The sequence below is a fragment of the Falco peregrinus genome, chromosome 8, assembly GCF_023634155.1.
Source record: "Falco peregrinus isolate bFalPer1 chromosome 8, bFalPer1.pri, whole genome shotgun sequence".
Lineage (NCBI taxonomy): Eukaryota > Metazoa > Chordata > Aves > Falconiformes > Falconidae > Falco > Falco peregrinus.
The window spans coordinates 8,466,276-8,490,393 of NC_073728.1; the positions used below are offsets into that span (position 1 = coordinate 8,466,276).

Here is a 24,118-nt window from a genome sequence, read left to right on the forward strand (position 1 = left end):
TCTTAATTCAGATTCCTCCTAAAATGAAAAGGTAATCGTTAAAGGCATGTATATCAAACTCGAAGCACCACACAAGAAAACATTTAATCGTAAGTGATGCTTCTTGTTCCAGGGCCACCGATCTTGTTTCTCACGTTTGAATGTCCTACAATAGCTGATTTTGGGATGCATTTGTAGTTTGGAGAGGTGGGAGTAGGACTCTGTAGTAGGCTGAAGTACCACGTTGTATTAGCCATGCATCAAGTGAAGAGCTTCTGTTTCCACTGCTTGGAATATGCTGTGACTGGCAGTGGAAAGATGCAGTCAAAATACTCCAGAGCACCCCAAAGTTTTATTTCCCCTTGTCAGTATAATCCTGGTCTACCTGCCTACTGCTGCTGGAGTAATAAAGCAGTCCTGCAAAAGGCAGTGCAGTCTCTCAGCCGTTTTGGTAGGTGTTTCTGCCACTAAACGTCTCCCTCGTGGGACTGCTTTCTGAGGTCCAGCAGAATTTACAGGGCTGCTTAAACAGGCAAAATCTTGAACAAAAGCTCAGTTGCTCCTTAAACTTGGAAGTGAAACCTTCCTTACGGACCCTGCCTCTCTTCTGCTGCTGCCCTTTTCATTGGATTTGGGGAGGTGTCCTGAAACTGATCCTATGCTGGCCAGTCCTACCCCTTAAAATCCAGCTTTAATATTTTATTTTTTTTTCTTTCTTCCATTCTTTAAGATCAGTTTTCACTTCCCATGTAGGGGCCAAATCAGAATGAAGAGGAACAAAACCAGTCAGTCTTGGTGGGTTTTTGCTTTTTAAGGCAGAGCTGTAGAGTTTTTGTACCATGATTTTGGGTTCAGCTATTGTCTGAAATTCCATATCCCAGTTTAGGGGGATTTATGTGGGGGTTTTTGTAGTAACATTTTACTACTTCCAGGCAGCCCACAAAAGCTATGAGAATTTTTCTTTGTTTTATTCCCTTTTGCTTTGGCAGAGGAACTTCTCTGAGTCTGTTTATTTGCTGACCTGTGTGTGCTTGTTCCCAGGATTGCTGTGTGCTCTTCAGCTGCTGCCGCCCGCACTGAGGGATGAGGTTTTCAGGCTGGGGAACCTTGGTGCTTCTGGCTTGGTGAGGTTTTGAACCAAACCTTTGGTGCCCAAGTTGTAATAAGCCAGAATGTCCAAGGTCACCTCTAAATTTTCCATATTTGTCTCCGCCGGGGAGGTAAAGGCCTTAGGTAAACATTTAAGGGGGAGAAATTCTACATTTTTGGCTCTGTTGACTTTCTTGGAGTGCTGGATTCAGTTGTTTGAGCCTCCACCTATGGAGCACATGCTTTTCCTGAAGGATTATTTATCTGAGGGCTGGGAGGAGGCAACGATAGAACAGATTCCCTAGTAGCATAAGATACCTTGCAAGCATCTTGTAACATGCTTAACACCATGGTGTATGCAGTGACATCAACAGCTGCTGTGTGGCTCAGACGTATCATGGAAGGTTTCCTATTTGAACGGGATGCTGGAATGTGGGAAATAGCAATGTGGGTTTTTTTAAAAAAGTAACGTTTGATAGAATATGGTTCTCACCTGGTAGGCTTCAGTTCACAGGGTGCATCCAAGAAGAGGTGGCTTGGCATTTGTCAGCTTCTGTGGCCACACACACGTCATCTTTGTTGGGGTTTTCAAACTGATGTGGCATTGACTTGACTTTGACTTCCTTTGCTCCTCCTTCCCTAGTGCTTTGAATCTGTCTTTTTAATCTGGGGAGGAAGAGCTGCAGTTTGTGGTGATGGATTACAGAGCGAGGCTGGAGTATTTCTGACTCTGCTTCATTTGACAAGGAATTGGCAGCTCCCTTGAAGACTGTTTCAGCTCCCTTTTATTTCTCCTTTCCTAGGCTCCTCCTTTTGGGACTTCAGTGGCTGTGCGCGCGGTGCGCAATTGTCATGCAAGCTAATGTTTCAAGGGGAAAAAAAAAGGGGGGGGGAATTTTATTTTTTAAATCATCATTTGAAAATTGTTAGCGATGGTGACTGGTTTGTGATTATCATAAATGCCAGTGCTTTTCAGCCAAGGTAATATTTCCTAGTGGTAAACAAAACACCAAAGTGATCTAGCCCATTTCCAGACAAACCGAATGCTTTAACCAACATATTTATACATAAAAGTACACTTCATGATTTACTTAACCTTAAAATTGGAAGCAATCCTATTACATTGGGCTTAATCTCATCATTGTCGCACCCGTAATTACTTTTTGGTTGGGTGGCTGCCAGTCAGTGGGCTGTGAATGGTCAGTTATAAATAACTTTTTTTAAAAAAAAAAAGCAATTCAAATTTTATGGTGAGACATGCTGTTTATCACATGAACGTTGACAGCAGTCTGAGCTTAGAAAGGTGGACTTAGTGAAGGAGATCATGCAGTACTTACAAGTGACTAACACACATCTTTCTGTTTGTTACTGATTTTTTAAAACTGTTTCTGTAGTCACTGCAGACGTCTCACATCTAGTAGTGTTAATTGAGTGATAACTTTTTTTTTTATCTTGGGACTCTTTTGTTGAGATCTTGTGTGATTAAGGGCTACACTGAGTTTCAAATGATAAAAAAAAAATATTTTGAATACAAAGTTGGCAAACATATTTCCCATTTCCAGTAACTTGTTACCCTAGGCTCACAGTGCCTTCTTGCCATGCATCGTTAGCAGTGGCAGAGGAACGTGGGTGGGTACGTCTAATAACATTATACACAACTGGAAGAATCAGCCATCACTTGTAAGACAGGCTGGGAAATTTTACATGCTGCTTTTCATAGTCCAACCTCAGCTGAAAGTTATTAACTTCAGTATGTCAAGGGGAAATGTTCTGCATGTGGAGTTGACATTTCAGCATCATGTGTGATAAAAGTCAGCTACCTAAGGAGTATGGCCTGTGGCTCGGGGTGCAATACTGTTTGCCCATAGTGAAATGCCATCCTGGTAGGTCTCTGTATCAATAATCTCAGCTTTCTCCTCTGTGCAGGCACTAAGCGTGTTTTACTAGTCCAAACTTAGCGCAGCCTGGATGTACATCCACCATTTGGACCAGAACAGTGTCTGCAGAAGTTCCTTTTTCCTCGTGCTGGTGCTCATTTAATATTCCTTTTTCCTCTAAATGAACCAGTATATAAAGGGGGCTTATAAGAAAGATGGAGAAAGACTTTTTACCAGAGCCTGTAGCAACAGGACAAGGGACAGTGGTTTTAGACTGGAAGAGGGCACAATTAGATTGCATATTAAGAAGGAATTCTTCCCTGTGGGGGTGGTGAAACACTGGCCCAGGCTGCCCAGGGAAGCTGTGGCTGCCCCATCCCTGGCAGTGTTCAAGGCCAGGCTGGATGGGGCTTGGAGCAACCTGGGCTGGTGGAAGGTGGCCCTGCCCGTGGCGGTGGGGTGGAACTAGGTCATCTTCAAGGTCCCTTCCAGCCCAAACCGTTCTGTGATTTTAAGTCTGAGCATATTCCAGGAAAATTCATGAAACTTTGCTCTTTTAGCCTTTCCCCTCAATTCTGTTGCCACGGCTGTTTTCTCTTTGACCACATCTGTGTCTTTTCAAACTTCTTTGCAAGAAGTGGTTGCTGGAGAGTTCCCTGTACAATGTAGCTCAGCCCAAAGATTTTGTGCTGTTCCTTGTTGAGCTGGGCTCTTGGGGCTTCGCAACAGGCTGTGCAGTTAATTACCTACAGACATTTGAAATCAGTACCTGTAGAACCATATATAAAATAGCAGAGGTAATTACGGAGATTGAAGCCAATATTTTTTAAGGGAATTTACTTCTTAGAAGCAATGCTGTGAGAGCACAAGTCTGTTTAAATACAAAATATTTGAGTAGTTGAAGCCTCAAATGAGACATTACACTGAAGTACTCGTGATAACAAACTTGTACCTTTTCATTGTGAAACTAAGCACTCCTCAATGGTAGACAGTCCACGATCAGGGTCTGTTAAAATATCATCAAGGATTCTGAAAGAATTGTTTTCAGAAAATCGCCATTTGCCAGGGAACATACCTGAGTTTCATAGAACACTTGAGAAGCCTCAGTGTTTAATTAAATTAGAACAAACCTAATTGTAATAAATCATAGATTAATATGTGCTTAATGCATTTAATAATAAGGTTATTATAAGGTTATTTAATAAGAAGATAATACGCGCCAGATTACTTAAAGAATCTGGTGCGAGGACGCCTAGTGATTATAAGGAAAATGTGAAAATGGATTAGTTTATAGTGATTTGTCAGCTATATTATTTATCTCTCAGGCTCTCTGTATACAGTTAGATAGCAGTTTGCCTAGGCAAAACTCCTATTAATAATTAGGTCACTGCTGCTTGTAGATAACCTTTTGATCCCTGATGTGAAGTGAGAAGGTAATCTTTGTTCACGGACTATTAGTGCCCCATGGAGCAATGGGATGTTGTAGAGCAACGGGGAAGTTTTTCACTATGAAAGAGAAGACTCAGGCTTTGACTTCTGTTATGGTCTTAAAAAAAAAAAAAAAAAATTAAAACAGTGTGTCCAACAGTGAACTGGTTGAACGGGTGTTTACCTGTAAAGTTGTAGTGTCCCCAGTCATCTCAAACAACATTAGAACTGTTAGGAGAGATGGTTTTGCTGTGAAGATGACAAAGGTTTGGGTAAGAATTGGCTTCCTAATTACTGACTTCCACCATTTTCTAGAGGCATGATGGTTAGCTATGGCTGAGGCTCCTAAGAGCAGGTCTACATCAGGATCTGCTTCCGCAAAATGTTACATACCAAAGGTTTTAAGTGCAGTATTCTGTATTATTATTAACTAAAGAGTACAAAATAAGTTCAGAGCTATTATGACATAAAAAAAACAGCTATGGAGGAGATTGGAAGTGGAGTTCTACCTTTTTCTTAACTGTATCAATTTGAGTAGTTGAAGCCTCAAATGAGACATTACACTGAAATACTCGTGATAACAAACTTGTACCTTTTCATTGTGAAACTAAGCACTCCTCAATGGTAGACAGTCCACGATCAGGGTCTGTTAAAATATCATCAAGGATTCTGAAAGAATTGTTTTCAGAAAATCGCCACTGCCACAGCAGAAAATCTGCTGCCTTTAGTAATAAAAATACCAATATAGTTCATCAGGGTTTTTCTTTATTTTGTGCTATTAAAAAGCTATTCCCGGGTGAACAGCTGTTGACATTTAAAAAATATTTGTAAGTAATCTGTTAATAATGAGCTCTTTAATAATAAATGTTTTATTAAGAATGAACTCTCTTGCTTACCCACCTGCAAAATATCCCAACAGCGTCTTCACCAGCCAGTTGGCATCACAGCCAGCAGCCTGTTGCTTTCAGCCCATAAAGGCAGGGGCAGGTTGATGCCGACAGAAAGGTTGATTTCACACAGTTTATTTTCGTAATGAAGAACAATAGCAAAGAAATACAGAAAATACTGTGTAAAAGCAACTTCACTTATAAATAAGGTGATTTCAAAGGTTTTCGCATGTTGTCTATACAGCTCCACAAGCGAAAAAAAAAAAAGAGCTTGTGTCTTCTACACGCTGTCTTAAGTGAATACAGTCATTGTACAAGGAAACCCTTCTTCATGGTTAATTGAAGGATTTCACCATCTGCAATTCCTTATACTAATGAAGACGAAAAAGTTTCTTTTTTGCCAGAAATACTTCTTTCAGGCTTTTTATTTCCTCCACAGCCTGTGACTGGAGGAGATGTTCTTGTTACATATCATCAGGTCCCATAATTTGTCATAATGCTACTCAATGGCTCGTCTAAAAAATGTAAAGGGACGCTGTCAAGGTTGTTAGGCGCAAAGTTTAACCTACAACACTTTTGAAAAAAGAAGAAAAGATTGACATAAACTGTCCCCCAGAGCCCGAACAGAGCCAGAATCAAATCCAAAATGATTTTCTGAGCAATGCAGGAGCCAGCATGTTGGTCTCTTTGAGTCTCTGCTTGTGAAAATTGTTCTGTTCTTTGGTCCTGCTTGTCGGAGGATGTCGAATATACAAGAAACTTAACGCTGCGGCACGTTAAGAGGAGAGGTTTCTTGTTCATTCCAGTTATCCTTCCGGAGCGAAGTAGATCACGGAGACCCTGCGAGGTACAAAGGGGTTTTGTCATTTCAAGGGCAATGCCACGTTCCGCATCTAGGAATTATCACCTCCTAGCTCTTAGTCCCTACCAGGTACTCATTTTTCAGAGCGTTGCATGTCTGTCCTAACACATCAACCAACACAGTATGCTGAAGCCTGAAATTCTGATTGACAAATCCAAAATGAATGTATTTTTTTTTATACCCTTTTATTTCCTCTTAAAAAGTTTTGGGGAAAGAAGAGATAGGGATTTTTATCTGCAAGTAAAAGGTGCTGCCAAACGCCGTGCAGCCTCCATCATGGTAATACAAGTCAGAAGCCCAGATACTTCTGCAAGGGCTTGGGAGGAATGGGCTAGGTTAAAATGAGAACTGTGGAAAATGCAGAGAGATTTCCTTGGGTAATTCCCCTTTAAATCCCTGTTTATATCTCAGCTGTATGCTTCCAGGGACAGGTTTCATTATTTCCTCTGCGCTTTTTGGGTGAAACTGCTTTCCAGCCAGGTCAACACTGGATCAATCAATAGGGTGAAGTTCTCCTGCTGACCAGCTATACTAACCTGAGAGCTTAAAACAGTTACTCATGGTTTTTCAGTACATCCAATGTATTCCCATTTCAAACAGGAAAAGCTGACTGTATCGGTTCCATTTTTAAGGGTGTTGTATCCTCTTCGTGATGTTACGTCTTTCTTAGGGAAAATGTTTTTTATTGCTCTGGAGGGAACCCAGCAGATCAGTCTTTGGTTGATGGCTCTGGTTTTCTCATGAGCAGTCTCTTACTACCTATGATAGCATCTTGCTTTTGCTTGGTTTTTCATGCTCAGTTTCTTTACCAAACCCATTTGATCTTGCCCACCAAGCAAACAGTCCTTAACTTGTGTGCACATGCAGATATGCCCAGTAAAAGAAAAAATCTGCTAGTCTGTCAACCTTTATTATATTTGATTGCACAGGGTTTTGGCAGTAATCTCGTACTATTATGTGTCATGGTTTTTCTGTGCCATCAATTACTGCGACTACCTGCATGTTAACTCCACGTGAAAGGGTTTGAGAGCCTCTGCTTTCTTTTAAAGAGCTGATTGATGGGTTAGAAGAATACAGCGGGGTCATGCTAATACCTTACGATGCCTGGGAGATGCAGAGTAAATAATTAAATGTCGTTAGTCCCACTCCACCTGGGCAATAAGTCATGTTCTCCGAGTTGAGATTGTACAAGACAAGCCTAATTCCTCTGCCTTGAACAAATACAGCGTAGTTCTCCTCATTAACACATATATCTGTGCGTACTACACAACTCACAGCTTTTAACAGGCTTATTTTCTATAACCACGAACAATGGTGAGAGAATTTGTGGGGGAGGAGAAGTTAAACATAATTATGTGAATAATCTGAAAATGTTTAGGAAAGATTAAGTGCAGAAGACCTACAGTTCTCCACTCAAAAGGATGCTTGTATTTTAAAAAGCATTATGATTAAGAGTGGAAGTGGAGGAAACAATTTCAAAAAGTGTCAATGGGAAGGGTAGTGGAGGTGATGGCAACGAATATGAATCAGGTGGAAAATGTAAATTGTTGATAAAGGAAATTAAAGATATTAGAAATAATTGATGGTCTGTAGGATGTGAGGTCTATAAGGTTGATGAAAGAGGATGATGAATTTAAGAATTTCCTCTTTCAACAAATAAATTCTAACCATGATGTGAATCTAATGCTTGATAAAAGGCTATAATAATGTGTCCTGATTTCAAAAGGAAAAGACAGACATTTTCTAACACTGGAAGAAATAAGGATTCACTTTACCTTAAGTTCGTACTCCTAAACAGTTATGCAACAGCTAAATATCATCTACAGTGAGTGTGTGTGTTTATTTTATTTTTATTATTTATATCTGGACAAACAGATTTATTGTGATCAGGAATACTAAAAACTTGAATTAAGACCTTTCTAATGAACTGTCATATAATTTGAAGGGATTATGTAGCAGTGGGAATGTTTCAGAGAACTGGGGGGAAAAAAAATGGGTATTATCCTTGTAGCTGAAAAGAGGGAAGGGACCCTGAAGAATCTCTGTGTTATTTAGCCTCATATTGATTGTGGGCAAAATAGTGGGAAGGCTGATAGGTGGTATGATCAGAAAATAATTTCCATTGACGGAGCAACAGAGTTGTCTAAATTCCTTACAGGAGATTGTCAAGTGATAAAAAGCTGAGCAATTTTTAATGATACATTATCACAAATACCTTTTGAGAGCAGATGTATGGAGTTAGTCCTGCCTGCTAATGTGAACTTAAAGAAAAAGTTGTACAAGCACTAGAAAAATAGTCAATGTAGTTTAAATTAAAAGGATTGAAACAGCTAACCAGTGGGTCACCAGAAGCAGCTGTAAATGGATATCCATCATCCAAACACAGAGAAGAGTTGACTTGGGTTTTGTTTTCAGCCACATGTCTTTAGTATTACGGGTGATTTTATTCCATGCTTCCCACTATGTTAGTCATCTTTATATCCATCCTCATTCCTCCTGTTAGTGGGAGTGCAGCCTGTAAGATTTTTACCTCTTCAGGGATGTTTGAGGTCTTCTGAAGGAAATTCTTCTTGCTACTTCTGCTTTGTCGGGTTCCCTTCTCTGAACACTCTCTTGTGTGCACGTGCAAACTGAGCTTTCGTCTGTCGGTGGCTGACGCAGTTTCATCTGCGCGGGGCTTCATGTTCTCTATACTCACAGCTGCGTGCACATCTCCTCGCGTGGCTAACCAACTACTAAACCTCCAATCCTGTGTCCCTTCCATGTCACTGTGACCGAGAAAAATGCCATCTTCAGCTCTTCGAGTGTCAGCTGAAGTACGTGATCTGGGCTTCACCTTTTGACTCGGACCTCTCTCTGCACCTCAGTTGCTGCAGCATCTTTTTTCCTGGCCTTGATGAATACAGTACCATTCCGTTCTGTCCAGGTGCTGCTACAGCTATTGCTTGTCACTTTTCCTGTGTCACCCTTCACTTGGCGTCCTTCCCAATGGCCTCCTTTGCTGTATCATGTCAACAACAAGCTGCCGTTCTTCGCTTTGAAGACCCATCGCAGCAGCCGCTCTTTCTGATTCACTTTCACCATGCTGGCATCTGCCTGGTGTGAAGCTCAGCATCTGTTTGTTAAAATTTTCTTCTTTCATGGGTTGAGCACGGGTGATAAAATACATCACCGTCGGCCTTCTAAAGCCTAAAAATTCTTGCAGTTTTGCAAAGGGTTGCACTGCAATAAAGCTTATATATGCAAATAGCGGAGAACCGAGTGAAAACTTGACTGTGAAGGCTGTAATCTAAATGGGCACTTCAAGTATTGTGTAACCTTTAAATCTGATGGGACCGCTTGACCCTTTGGCATTCATGTAAAAGCTTTTTTTTGTTGTGGTTTACTTGGATTGTAATACGCTGTTTATTTTAAATTTAACTTTTTTAACAGCACGATGAGACAAGGAAGTAAGTTTTCTTACGACCGCTACTGTATGCGGACCTGCTTTTAAATCTAATGGGGTTGTGTTGGGGTTTTAGTTAAAATCATTTGCAGGGTGTGAGCTATAGTGATGTACGTACCAGCCTGGCTGCATCGCATTAATGTAAAAGTCTTTGGTCCATCACTTTATTCAATTAGCAAAACCAGAATGTTTTTATTCTCCTGCTGCATGGGTTGGGGTTTTTTTTTTCTTTCCTTGGGCTGTTTTTCTTCATTGAATAAAAGTGGGCACGGTTTTTTTTAATGAGAAAAATTACAGATTTTGGGTGCAAAGTTGAAAAATAACACAAGAGAAGGTGAACTCTGGGAAGCTCAGCACTCTTGAGGAGTTTGCTGCTTTTTAAAGACTAGCTTGATAAAATAGGTTTGACTTCTGCAGAAAGTAGGATGCTACCGATACGACCAATGAGATAAAGCTACTGTTGATGGACTGCTTATAAATATAAAGCTTCATTCATTTCTCAAGGCTTGGGGCGGGGTGGGGGGGGAATCCTTTCTCATACTGCCTCAAAAGCAGCCACATCCCCCTCTCCCATCTGAGGGGAAAATGGGATTTGTGGTACAGCAGGTGATGTGGTATTATGCTACGACATAACAGTCTTGACAGCTCTGTGTGATGCTGCAGTTTGGATTTTGCCATCAAGAAAAATCTATAAACTATACTGAGCTTTCTGAAATCATTAATGCCTTAGTTGTATTGATGATTTCATTTCTGCGCTAGAGGAGCATGGCTGATCTACCTAGCTGCGAGCTGCAGCTTCCCGTTTTTATGGTACTCCTCCTCTTTCTCGCCATGCTCTCCCTCCCCCCACCGAAAGGAGAAAAAAAAAATCCATCGCGTAAATTGATTTGGGGATCAGCCTTGATAAAATACCAGCATTCAGCCCCTCGCAACAGCGTGGCTGTATTGTTAGCGGTTCTTGATTATTTGGATGCTCCAGCTGAAGCTGCCACATCAGAGTTGGAGGTGTGCAGAGATTAACTGGTGTCTGTCCAACCATTTGTCATACAAATAACAGTGCCAGTAGAGTGAAATACTATAAATCATTTTTTTCCAGGATTGAAACCTTTTATCAGTTGTGTCACTTTCATTATTCAATAAGCGATTAGTAACAGCCATTGTCGTTTAGCCATTTAGTAGTTAACATCTCAGAGCTTTGGCTAGTAAGGAAGCCTTTGACACTAGCATCTGATGTAAATGCAAGATTTAATATTTATATTTCCAGGCAAGATGCAGTTGTTACTCGGTGTTTTACTGAAAGATGAAAGGCAGCACAACTTAGACATGAGTCTCTTAATTTGTTGAGCCTTCTGGTTTTGTTTTATTACACAGCTCTGCGGTGTTTGTGTATGCCCTGACAAAACACGCCGTATTTAAAATATGCAAATACAGAATTGCGTCCTCCTTTTTCCAACTTCTTCATTCTAAAGCTAATCACAGCATCTCCCCAGGGATTTTCTGCGACCAGAGCATTTGAAAAAAGTAAGATCACAGGAATGATAACCTTCATGTAAGGAGCAGCCAGAGTCAGAAGTTAACCCTGATCTTGTTGGATTTGTTCAAAACAGATGTTGGGTAATAGCATATCAAGATTGTCTTCAACTTATGATATTTTTTCACTGGTTAGGTGCAAATGAACATCTTTCAGTAAATCTGAGGAGCCCCATCCCATACAAACATAGGCAACAGTACCTTCCTGCATATGAAGCCCTTCAAAATCCAGATGCAACCTATGGAGAAAAGACAAAATGTTGAATCTGCCGCTGGAAAGATTTTCTCTGTTTCCACTGGAAGAGTCTTAATCCTTACTTTCTCCCCAGGAAGAGACCTGGGTTAAGATTACCTGCCCAAAGACACAGAGGACTTCAGGCTGTGTTGTAGGTCACTGTAGCAGTCATCGGTTGAGCAGTGAGTTTGGGAAGTTCACTAATCCGTAAACTACTTGTGAAAGGTCCGTGCTTCTTTGTCCCATTGCCCACTTTGAGCAATGAGCCACTTTGAGAGTCTTCTCTGTTGGTGCAGACTGATGTAGAAGCTCAGGCAAAAGGGGAGATGGTGACCTTCCTGTATTAGCACGAGCATTCAGGTTTATAGAGAAATTATCATTACAGACGGCTTAGTAGTTTGTAGGAAAAGGCCTTGACGCAATAAATCTCTCCAGCTAGAATTTCCCCAGTGAGGAATCCCTGTACTAACATGGGAGGTTGCACCACAAGCAGAGTAACGTGCTAAAACTATTAAACGCCTAACACTGGCGGATTGGCTCATGCTTATTTTTACAAGTGATGAAAATTAACGAAGAATTCACGTTATACATAGCTCTAGCGGAAAGCAGTGCCGTGTCTGCTCACATATGGACGTGATTCCCCAAGAACAAACAAAAGGGGTTTGTGTGTGCATGTTCCTCAGATGTGCCTGTCACTGCTTCCCATGCTGGAGGGCAAACTGCTAATGAGCCTGGATCATGGGGTGGATTTTTGCAAAGGATGGAAACACTTCAAATGAGCCCATTTCTGAGATGCCTTATGGATAGCCATTTCTAAAACGGTGTAGCACAAGGTGTTCTTTTGCATGACTTGAACTGGTTTGCGTTGTTGAGCAAGGTTTGGATCCTCTAGTGAAGTTATCTTGCCTATGCCTTACAGTTTTGCTATCTAATGATCCTTGGGAGCTGACAGGGACAACAACTGCTTTCTCAGAAGAGGAAACGGCTTGTGAAATCCTAGGCAGCTGTGCCTTTTATTCAGGTTTTTATTTAAATAGCACGAGCTTACCTTTTACAGTAGCGTGGATGGTATGGATTATATACATGAGAAAAATGGGAGATGACAGTAGTGCAAATTCTGATTTCAATTTTATAATTGTTTTAAATTTCAGAATAAGTAAAAGCTGGAACTAACAAAGTGACTAATGCCTAATCCAGCTTTGTGCCGTGTTAAAAGACTTCTAGAGATAACTTGTATGCCTCGTTTGGTAATCACCAGGGTAGTGGGAAGTCTCCCTTATCATTTTAAGATTATTTTATTAAATGCTGAACGAAATAAATCCCAGGTCAGCAGTACACCCATGTCTTTGGAAGAATCTAACTCTTGATCATCTATGTCTACACAAAATCTCAAGGAAGCGAGTACTGTGAGAGTTACACAAATATTGGTGTTCCCTGCTGCCTGTGTACCAGCTCAGCTTTGGTTTGTTTCTTTTGAGATGCCTTGGCAGAAGTCTCTGGGAAGCACGTTGGTAGTGCAGAGAGCACCTTCCCATCCTACCTCAAACATAAATATTTCTTATCTTCAAACAAGTGGTGTTTCTTTCTACCACATGAGAAAACAAACACGCTCCTTTTGGCTTTAATTCAGCCCAACAATAGTACTTAATTATAGTATATTTTAGTTTGCAGTATTTTCACTCTGACACCTAATGTACATTGGGAAAGAAATTTTGTGGAAAAACAATGGCCAAATACTTGGGAAATTTCAAGATGCCTGCGCTTAACTGTATCTTTTAAAAGTGAGCAGTGAGACTATAACTCCTTTGAGCAGAAACAGCTCTTTCTGTTGTTTTGTAACTGTTTTCTTGACAGTAATTGCTCACACTATCAACAAAATGCAGCTGCTTTTTGTTCAGAGGGAGAAGGGTACAGAACAATGCGTCTTTGGTTAATGGATTTAAATGCTCCTTGTTTATCAGCCTATAACGGGCAAGATTATCGTCTCCCTATCCATAGATGAAACTGATGGTCCGAAACCAGAATAAATCCATCATGCCGTAAAAGTAGTGGTGTTCTCCGTGGGGTAAGCAAGGAAGCATTGTCTCTTTTCACTGAGTCAATACTGTGTCTGAACAGGAGAGAGAAGGTAGGCTGACGGCAAATAACATCCGTCCCCCCTATATCCCACTCTTGCTCCTCTGATTTTCCTCTCCTTTGTGTCCCAGATGCTTCCTCCATGCTCCGTTTCCTCTTCAGCCATCCTGTGCGATGCTTTTTCCTGCTCTCCTTCAAAATACATTGGGTTGTTTTCAGCAGCGGTGCAACTTTCACTACATTACGGTAGCTTTGCTAGTAAGGATCTCAAAACCCAAGTAGTTTTGCTGTCACATTAAAGAGGGTTTGTTGTCACAAGTGTAATGCCAGCCAGGTACAGCGGTGCGACCAAGTCTTAGTTGGCATCCACTTTCATCTCGGAGTCATATTTGGCTGCTAGGTGCAGAGTTGAGAAGGGTGCCTTCCTCACCCTGTGTGATTTTGAGAGTGGCATCCCAGGTGGTGGTGTCATTTGAGCTCCAATAATACTAATTACAAGCATGAGACCAATCGTGAAATCAGGATGTTGACTAGCTAATTGGATAGGAATTCAAATATCTTTGAAAATGCAGAGGGTCCAGTGTCTTGGATGAAATCTAATTGGGTAACAACAGCAAAAAAAAATTTAGTACCACGGAAGTATAATAGCAGTAGTTCGTATTTAGCATTTGATTCTGAGATATAATGACATAAGCTGCTTTTCCTTTAGTGCTTTGTTACTAAACCAAAAATAAGCCAACATGCACCGTACACTTGCTTAGCTTGGGGATGGCTCCAGTAATTAATTCATGATGATGCTAGGTTATTTTTCTCATATTTCCCGTTGTAAAAGACATGATATAAACAATGGAACAGAGCCAGAAGATCCACTTACGCACTGCTCCACCTGTCTGGAGTAGGTTAATATGGACAATAAATATTGAAATGCAATTAAGATAAAAATACAGTTTTCAATGAGCACATTTTGGGTGGTTTTTGCATTTGTATTACTAGAGTAGGGTCAGCTGGGGTATGCAGAAAACTGTGATGTGGCATTACAAGTGAAAAAATCAATGATGATTTTGACAAATCACATTTTGTCAGGGAAATATTTTGTTTTCCCCTGCAGTTTGGCTTTTTTTTTTTTTTTTTTTTTTTTTACTATGAATGTGTACAAAGAAGTGGAAGCAGGGTGATGAACTGATTCTTTTAATTCCATAATAACTCAGCTAGCCTTGTGGAGTCAACCCGATTGGAGAAACTAACCTTAGAAATTGGTCGATCAAATGCTACAAGCAAAGTACTTGTTTTCTAGTATTGAAGCTGGTGGTCTAGTGATCACAGCCAAGCAATTACGGCCCTGTTAGATAGCATGAGTAGTAGTCATTAAATAATTATACCTTTGATTAGCTGCTTTAACTGTTCGTTGCCTTTGAAATATGATAGTATAATTTAAAGCTTTTATTAAAAGACAATTTTTCTAGGTGGTTGAAAAGGATTTTTGTGTGTGTATAAAAGACCCATAATTTTCTGCTTCAGATAATGAAAAACTGAGAAAAATGTTTCCAATTAACATTTACTTTTGTCAATTTGAATCTTGTATGTTTATAGCGTATTGGAAATGCACTGAAATAGTTTAGTGGGTCCTTTACCTACTGCAAAAGTTTCAATGGAGAAATCTTAGAGGGGGGAACTAAAAACATTCTTTAGAAATGTTTAATTAAACTAACTATTTTCCCTGTCACAAGTAGAAGTATGAATGTGTTTTCATTTTTTTTTCCTTCATTTGAAATGTTCCAAGTTGAATCTAAGCCAAACATAATTAACTATTAATGTGATTTGAAGTATTAGAGTACTTTGTGGGTTTGAAATAGAGTACTGGAAAGGATTCTGGTTGCAGGGGGGAGTTTGTGGGGGTTTTGTATCAGGCACACAGTTTTACTTGTGTTTGGGCTGTGCAACTTCTGGAATTCAGCACTTTTAGTAATTCCCTTGGATGCCCAGCAGCTTGTTTTTCTGAGCATTCTGGTGTCCAAAAAGGATGTATTTTAAGGGCTGTTACCATATGGAATAACTGGCAGTGGTTAAATCTCTCTTATTTTGGCTCTGGGGTTTTTTTGATTGTTGGGATATATGTCCTATTAACACCCATGCGCTGAACAGAAATGTTTGGAAACTTTAGAGTCACATTCAAGTGTTTAATGATGTTATAATTTGGAAATCTGGTTTAATAGATACACTGTATGCTTTTATTAGGAATTATAGAAAAGTAATACATGTATTTATGAGATCCTTGCTCTTTGTGGCTTTTTTTTTTAAATGTAGTGTTGGTCAAATCTGGAAACGCAATGTATCTAGGTTGTTTTGCTTTCTAAATCTCAGATGTGCCTGGGTCCTTTTTTTTTTTTTTTTTGGTTTGTTTTTTGTTTGGTTTTTCTTCATTTTTCCTAAAACCCTTATTTGAGGAAATTTTGTTATTGCTGCTTCCAGGTAAAACAGACAGTGTCAGGCCCCTTCACAGTCACAGAAACAAGGTTACATGGTGTAAGAATCTCCTGGGTTGCATCTTAATAATTTCAGTCCTCTTATGAAGGAGCGTGGTCTTGTTGAGCCAGTTGCTCTTGTGCTGACCAACAAGGAAGAAGAATCCCCAGCCTGCAGTTTTATAGCCCCTGATGAAACCGCCCGTGATGCAGAAGGAGTTGAAAAAGAGCGAGGGGAGGGCTGAAGTGCAGAGTCCTTTCCCCATGGGGTGGCAACTAGATGGTCCTGCAGCTTATCCTTAAATACCCCTCTGACGCTCAAGTTTGCCTCTCGTACAGATCTTATATACCCCTGTTTTTCTAGATAGATATTACACATGTATTCTATGGAAAAGTTCCCCTGCCCAATGCTACGGGAGAAGGTTTTTCCTTATCTGTCTTCTCAGTCTTTAATTGTTGCACAATAAGAATAAATAAACGTACATCCTTAGGTGAATGAACGGTGTTATTTATTTTGTGCAGATGATGATGAGATGTTCTGAGAAGAGAGTAGCACGCTAACTCCATCCCCAGCCCCCTTCCTCCAGTGTAGGTGAAAAGATCCTATTATTTCTGATAATTGATGCTGAGGGCTGTGGCGTGCCTCATTTAATCAGCACTGTTCAGCACACTCCAGGGATGTAATTCATGCACACTTTAACATTCAACATGGCTGACAAGGCTTGGACACACAACCTAACGGCTACATCATTTTTTAATCAGCTATCTGAGAACTATTTATCTAATCAACAAAGAACTCTGTCACATGGAGACCAGAGGTGACTAAGACGTCTGTAGTTTCTCAGCACAGCAGTGGAGGAAGATTTTTAGGGTGAGACAGTAGATATTAAGACTCTCCTAAGAATAAAAGCATATTTCTGCTTATCAAAGTATATCAAGAACTGAATTTGAGTGAGTTGAAGGGGGTTAATCTGATGTTTTGTTGAGTATAGTATCTTAAAGCACCCTTAGAGAACTTCACAGGTATCAAACAGATGTATCCTCAGATCACACATGGGTAAGTAAGTGTGCTTTCTAAAAACACCTATTGCTTTTAGAAATAATGGTGTGTGACCTAAACCTAACTAATCAAAACTAGACAGGAAAAGTAGGTTCATTAACACAGAATAAATAGCATCCCTATTAAAGAAAGCAAACACAGAAATTCTGTCTGCAAGGGCTTGGTCACAGATGCAAAGTTATTGCCTGAACAAATACAGAGATATGTGCTAATTGGGAGTGATTAAGTTTAATTGATTCCCAGGTACTCCAGATCTTAGTGAACAGCTATACCAAAGCCTAGTTTTCTTCTTTGTATACCGACGTACCTAATCTCACTTTAAGATGTACACGTTTAAAACGTATAAGCAAGCCCATTTTGCATACAGCATGTATGTTAAATGAGTACAGTTCAGCTCACAAAGTGGAGGACTGAAAAACATCAGCAAATGGAGGCTTGCTTGTGTCTTCAGGTGCAGCTGGATGTCCTCCCAGAGCTTCAGCTCAAACGGCAAGCTGCTGCCACCATTTTATTGTAATGGACAGACACCTAACATGTAATCATCTCCCATTAGATTTAAGTGTCTTCTATTTGGATTCAATTTTTAGTGCTCTCTTCCAGTGGTGTTTGGCTGTTCAAAGACTTGCACAGCCATTAAATAACCTGTATAGCTTCCACTTCAGTGTGTGTTACAGCTGAAAAAATAACAGATAAGGACCTAGAAAATGGAAAGAATGGAGTGGAATTGCCTCTGGCCAAGCGCAGTGAGTCGGGTCAGTACCTACAGAGTCATGGCAAGGACCTTCGTGACTCCTGCGCTCTGTGGCATTTCTTCGTATCCCACCACAAGTGTCTTAAGTCGTGTTTGATTTAAGCAGACTGTGAAGGTTGCTCAAAGGAAAGCCCCAGCAGCAAACACTTCTGGCCTTTCCAAATTTGTATCGGTTTTTAAAAGTCCCAGGCGCAGATCTGGAAGCCGTATGGTTCTCATGGGGTTGATGAAACAAAGGACAGATCGGTAGGAGTAATATATTTTAAAAATAAGCAAGCAAGAGAAGTTTGTTTAGAGCAAACAAGGAGTGGGAGCCTTGCTTACTTTGGAGATCTTGGAAGATCTTGAAGCCTGTTTTCTGGAAAGATGAGTTTATCAAATGAAACCCAGCTCCTGAAGGAGTGCACCATCAGCGGGTTTTAGGTAGCTAGATGCCCAGGGCATTGCTTTGGTGAGCTGCAGTGCTCCTTTGCCTGCCGTTTGTAATTATTCACTTTTGCCTGATGGTCTTAGAAAACGCCCTCTCCACGGGCTGGTCGCTGGAGCCCGCATGGCACGAGGCAGCGGGGCATTTGGCACTGCCGGCAGGTGCGGCGGCGAAGGGAAGGGATTTACGGCTCCTGGAAACACAGCCTGCCCCATTTCAAGACTCTTCAGGTGGAGTTATGTTTGCGGAGCAATATGTGTGAGGAGTTCACCTTGCTGCTGCGCCTGAAATGGCAGAGCTTTGTTCAGCAGGGCTCGGGGAAGCGGCACGAGGGTTACGTGCAGACAGTTTGAACTGGCTTTCGTGTGATGTTTTGCGCAAGAAATACTCAAGAAAACTTGATAGCAGTCATGGCTAACACAACCCCCTCCGAAACAACAGGTCACTGGTACAATAGCTCTATTTCACACAGAGCATGTCCATCCAAAAATATTTATCAGCTGTCATGCCAAGTAGCCGTATGTGTTCTGGGGTGCCGCTTTGCAGGGCTGTCTGCTTCCCAGCTGCACGCGAGGAGTGTGCAACCAGAGAAGCTGTGTTTGCTGGTAGGTATTATGCAAAAAGATATTTTTGCAAGTGGCTCAAACAAGCGTTCACCCTGGGGTATTTCATCGCCTAGGTTTTAGTTCAGTACAGAGTCTGCGGGTGCCGAAGGCCACACTTCTGACACCAGGACACATCTGTGTCCTGTCCTGGCCAGGGCTTCTGTGAACTCTTGAGGCAAAATGCAGGTCACAGACAACACCTGGGAAATCTTTTTTTTGAATGAGCAATAGCAAGTGTTTTGTCTTGCACAATGTGACTGAGCTGGATGAGTTTTTTAGCGTTTAGATGGGGAGGTAGCAAAGAACTTTCTAAAAGCTGGAGTTGCCCTGAATATCAAATATCCCTGAAACACAAAGCTGGGATTAAAAAATAAAGAAGTTGCAAGAGCATCTTGGATAAGTAAAGTAGGAGGAGTGAAGGAGGGAAATGGAAGGGCTTCTGGAGAGGCTGTGGCTATATGCACATGATGATCCCTTTGATGAGGAGGGAGTCAAAGTCCTCCCGCATGGATGCAGAAACTGCAGAGTTTTACCACAGCAAAAGTTTGCCATTGCTCACATCATTCATTTGCCATAACAATTATGATGAAATTTAGGATAGCGTTAAAGAAAATAATCACGCCCAGGCAGTTTGATTAAATAAGCAACTGTGTGTGTGTCAGGTGTATGCAAACCCAGGAATTACTTGTTTCTAAATGTACAGCAGCGTTGCCAGGCACTGCAGATGTTGTTTAGGTGGAAGGAGGGGACAATTTTCTAATTTCTGCAGTACTGAGAGGGAAAAATTCACTCCTCAGGTTGGTGTGCGACTTCTTAGGGCTGAACTGACGTGTCTGTTTAGATGGTGTGTGGTTGTTTTACAGCCTATGGAGATTTTCAGCTAGTTGCTAAATATGTTTTTTTCTGGTAGGACTGAACAATTGCTGAACTCTGTCCTACCTGAGGAGTAGCTCCTGCTATAAAAAAATTAGTATAGGTACGGCCTGTGGTAACACTTGACCCAGTTGCAGAGAAGTGCATCATTCTTTCCTCCTTACAAATCAGTCTGGTGGATTCCAGGTCCTTAACTGGTACATCTGAAAAAGATACCCTAGTAGGGACGTGCCACACAAGCAATACATCCCATTATAGATAATACAGAAAGCAGCTTTCTTGCAAGGACTCAGGAAATCACTTCAACACTTCATCTTAAAAAACCCCACATCTCAGGCTCTGGGAGTCAGAGCTTTCATGGTCGGGTGCATTGTGATTTCTTCCGGTAGTCAGTACCAGGAGGAACAGCTGGATGATGGCTTGCATCCAGTCGAAGGTTGTGGCGTTGTTTTGCAGGGTTGATAAAAGCTGAGCTCTGTGCCGTTGGGTGACGGATAGCGACTTCTTGTGCTGGTCCAGATTGAGCGTTAAGATGCACAAATTAATTCACCCGGTGAAGATAGGAGTTTAATCTTGGCAATCTAAATTTCTGGAGTTAATGAGCTTGGGTAAGAGCAGAAACTGTGCTGCTACGCTGTGTCTACACAGTGGTCGGGATAGGAGGACTGCTTTGATTGCTGCGAGATGTTGTTTTTCTGTCAGCAGCGAAGCCAGAGATCGGGGCAGGTGTCAAAGTTAATAGAAGATTTTCTTGAAACATCATTAAAATATATTAATCATTCAGATTGTGGTAGCACAACATACTAGGCAGAATAGTGCTTGCCACCTCGGTACAAGCTAAATTAAATACCTGGTGTCTTCTGGGAAATAGTGAACTTCATTCCAGATATTTGATGTTTGAGAGAGGTCTGGGTTTTTCGGGTATCTCTAGTTAGAGATGCTTCTTAGTGGCTTTTTGAAGAAAACAGGCTTCCAGAAAATACTTCAAATCAGTCTGGCCTTAAAGATCTTTCTAATTAGGGAGCTTTGCTGTTAAATAAAGAAGTAAGTATTCCTTACAGCTTTTTGTTGGAAACTAGTTGGGTTTTTATTTGTTTGTGTAAGCGTATACCTGCTCTGTGTGTGTTTATATATGTATGTATAGATTGATATATCCAGAGTTGGCAACGAGAGCTTTTGTGGAATTAACTTTTGAACCTGGAAGTGAACCCAGAGCAGATGGACTGAATATCCTGGGATATAAGTCAAAGACCAACCAGGCAAATAATGACCTCCCGTGCCCATCGAGGCCCCGTCGGTAGGTAACACAAACGTGTAGACAGTATGTAATTTCGAAGGCAGGCAGGGTAGGATGGCTAAGCTGGGCCCTGACGTTCGCACGGACATCAATCACCCCGCGGTGGCTGTGCTTGACAGTGTCCAAACCTGCTGCTGATAATATTATCGAATCCTCAAAGACAGCAGAGCACCTCGAGGAAGCAGGCTGGAGCCTAATCGATGCTAAAGGACACACTCGGATGTATCAGGACCTCGGCATCGCTGCAAAAAAGTCCATTTGTTTAAAGAGAAGAAAAAGGCATGACACTTAACACATTAAAATGGATTATTTCATCAATAGGTTAATAGAAAAGCAGGCTGCGAGTTCACTTCCTGCTCAGACGGCCGTGCTCTAACGTGCCATTAAAGTGTGAAAAATGGAAAGGGGCTGGGAAAGGGTCTTTGTGTACGGGAGACCGTCTTCCCTTTCTGAGGGGTGCCAAACCTCGATTTTGCCTATTTATATGTAAATGTTTTCCAGGAAAAACACGTTTTCTGCTGGGAAATTGTGCCTATGTAGGTGCTGGGACTTATTAAAGAGGTCTTAAAACGGAAGATTTTTTTTGTGTTGAAGGATGCACCCAATGAAGATCTTTTTAGCTTTGATGAACTTTAATTTTTACATAGATCTAACTTAGGCTTCCAGATGTTACCTAATTTCATTTCAGCGAGATGCATTCTAAAGGATGTCCCTCAGACATCCAGTCCTCCTTTTGAGTTTATAGCATTAAACCTGCAGATGGATTTATTAAAACAGTGTAAAGCTTAACAGTCGAGGGTGTTCGGGCAGTTCTCTGCCAGCCTTAGCTTTTTAGCTGAAAATCAAGCTTTCTGTTAAAGATTGGGATGACTTGACATCACTGTTCCTTTTCTGTGGAGGCAGCCGTTTGGTCTGAGTTTCATGGGCCATTGAGAAAGGTCTCTCATAAATATAGAAATAAAATTTTTAAATTCTTGTATCACATTTAAAATTTAAATGTATCACATTTAAAATCCTGTGTTTTGCAATATTCACGTCATCCTAAAGGGTGAGGAGCTTCTGTGGGGTGGGGGAGAATGGTCATACTCCAGATTTAGAATATCCTGAGATATTCCATTAAGAAGATATGTTCTTCATAACAGACTGTGAGCTGAGTGGGAGTGGAAGACACGTCCGTTTTCAAACACATCTTGGAAATTACTGGTAATTAATGTAAATGATGCTGTCCTTTTGAGAAGTCTCACACTCAAACTCAGAGTCCTCCACTGTCTCTGAGCAGGAGGTCTGGGTGGCCTGCTGAGAAAGGTGGCTTAGAAGGAGATCTGCATGTTCTTCCACTTGTCACCAACCCCAGTGATTTCTTCTCTGCTCCTGTAAAGCACATTTTACAAAGTGGTTGCATGCTAAGCAGTGCTGCATCATTATTTCTTGATTAGGTAAGCTCATGTGGTGGCTGGAAAGCCTATAGAGATACCACTTTCAGCAGATATAGGGTTCCCTCAGGCGTGGGGATGTCCATGGGTGAGGAATAGGGGACACCTCTGTTACTTTAGTCACTGCGAGGTGCCCGCAGTGTCATGATGTACTCGGATGTTTCGTATGGTTCCTCTCTGGTGAAACTCAGGTTAAACATATTGTTGATTGAACGTACTTCTCATGCTGTGAATTCACTCTTGAGGCAAAACATGTCGATTTTAAAGAACGTGAAAATGTGCTCGCCTAATGAGCACAGGAATGGAGTGAGTGCTTTTGAGCAGTATTTTCTGCTAATTGTAAAACAGCAGCTGGAAACTTAGAGAATCTCAAAGTTTGGGGCGATTCTAATAAAGCAAGGGTGTTGCCTTTTATATAAAGAATATAGATTTGATTTGATTTGATTTTTTACTTTTCAAATAAATACTTCGGGTTTGCAGAGATTTTCCTGGTGGAGGAAGGGAGGACCACAAACATCAATTGCATCAATGTCTACTTGACACTCTTCAAAATAATTAAGTAATGCTTCTAAGCTCAATGCTGCAAATAACATGCTTTGTTGATATGAGGATTTAAGGCCGTTACATCATCACCTCAACTTTTAAAGGTGATGATGTAAAAAGGTGGTTTAAAGGTGTTTTAAAGGTGATCGACAGGCATCAAGTGATCAATACTGGCTTTTGGAGGAAAAGGAGCTCTTGTCTGGCTGTGTTTTCTTGCTAATTAAATTGTATTTTACAGTAGCTGTTTTGTCTAGTCGTGTATCCTCTGTACAAATACTTCCTGCATTTCTTTATTTCTAGTGGTCTGTTTTTGTCTATTCCAATCGCAGATCCATTTAATCTTGTCAAATCGCGTCATGTTGTAGAGACTTAAGAAATCACTCTCGATAAGAGGCTTTCCGTATCATCCGTGGATTGGAGAGGCTGTATAGTCCTGTGTGCATTTTCTGTGTGTAGCTCTTCACGTGTTAACAGGCTTGTGCTTGTATTTTACTTCACATGCTATTTTGATGTTTCTTTTCTCCCCTTTTTCATTTATTTTGTCCTCCTTTTTCTTTATTTTTATTCTCTTTTTTTTTTTCTCTTCCCCTTCTGCTCTCTGGACGCAGCCAAACGCAAAGCTTGGAAACTAAACCGTGTTGGTAGCCTGCGAAATATATACAGCAGCAGCAGCACCAACACTGAAGGTAACAAACCCACCCGTTTTAGATGAACACCTCGTCTCTTACCCCTTTTTTTAACCCACTTTTCCAAAAATTGTCTTCCTTGCGTCTCCCCCTTACCCAGTGCGGGCATGGAAATCAAATTTGCCCAAAGCATGCGTGCTTTCATCTTGTGTTTGCAGAGTCATTCCAGTTGGTCTTTTCATCTTTTTGTTTGTGCGTTTTATTTTGCCATTCATGTTCCTTTCAGCTTACTTAAATTTTGACCTTTCCCTCTAGTCGTGGAGTGGTGATGTTTAAATTACTTCAGGAACCCATTTTCTTCTTTTATTTATTTTTTTATATATATATATATATTTTCCCTTTCTACATGTGGGCACTCAGTGTAATATTTCCCAAGTTATTACAGTTTTTAAAAGTGTTAGTATCAGGTGTAATGATCTGTAGCCAAATACAATAGTGTGCCGTGACATTTAAGTAACAGTCTTAATTTGTTTTGTGCAAGCCTTCTCCATAATGCTCTTTGCAGCTCTAATCCAAAGGCGAGACAGTGCCGGGTCATTTGCATGTGCTACTCTTGCTTGTAAATTCTGTATA

General features: G+C 40.9%; 1 protein-coding gene across 13 annotated transcripts in view; it reads left to right on the forward strand.

The window, feature by feature from the left end:
• The window catches only part of AGAP1 (ArfGAP with GTPase domain, ankyrin repeat and PH domain 1), a 382,459-nt gene that overhangs the window by 303,561 nt on the left and 54,780 nt on the right, over window positions 1-24,118 (forward strand). For 7 of the 13 annotated variants that reach the window (XM_055813061.1, XM_055813062.1, XM_027796719.2 and 4 more), the window contains one exon: window positions 23,468-23,545. The exons of the other annotated variants lie outside the window; for them this stretch is intronic. In XM_055813061.1, the coding sequence (XP_055669036.1) occupies window positions 23,468-23,545 (78 nt within the window). The remainder of the gene's footprint in view (window positions 1-23,467; window positions 23,546-24,118) is intronic. 13 annotated transcript variants of the gene reach the window in all.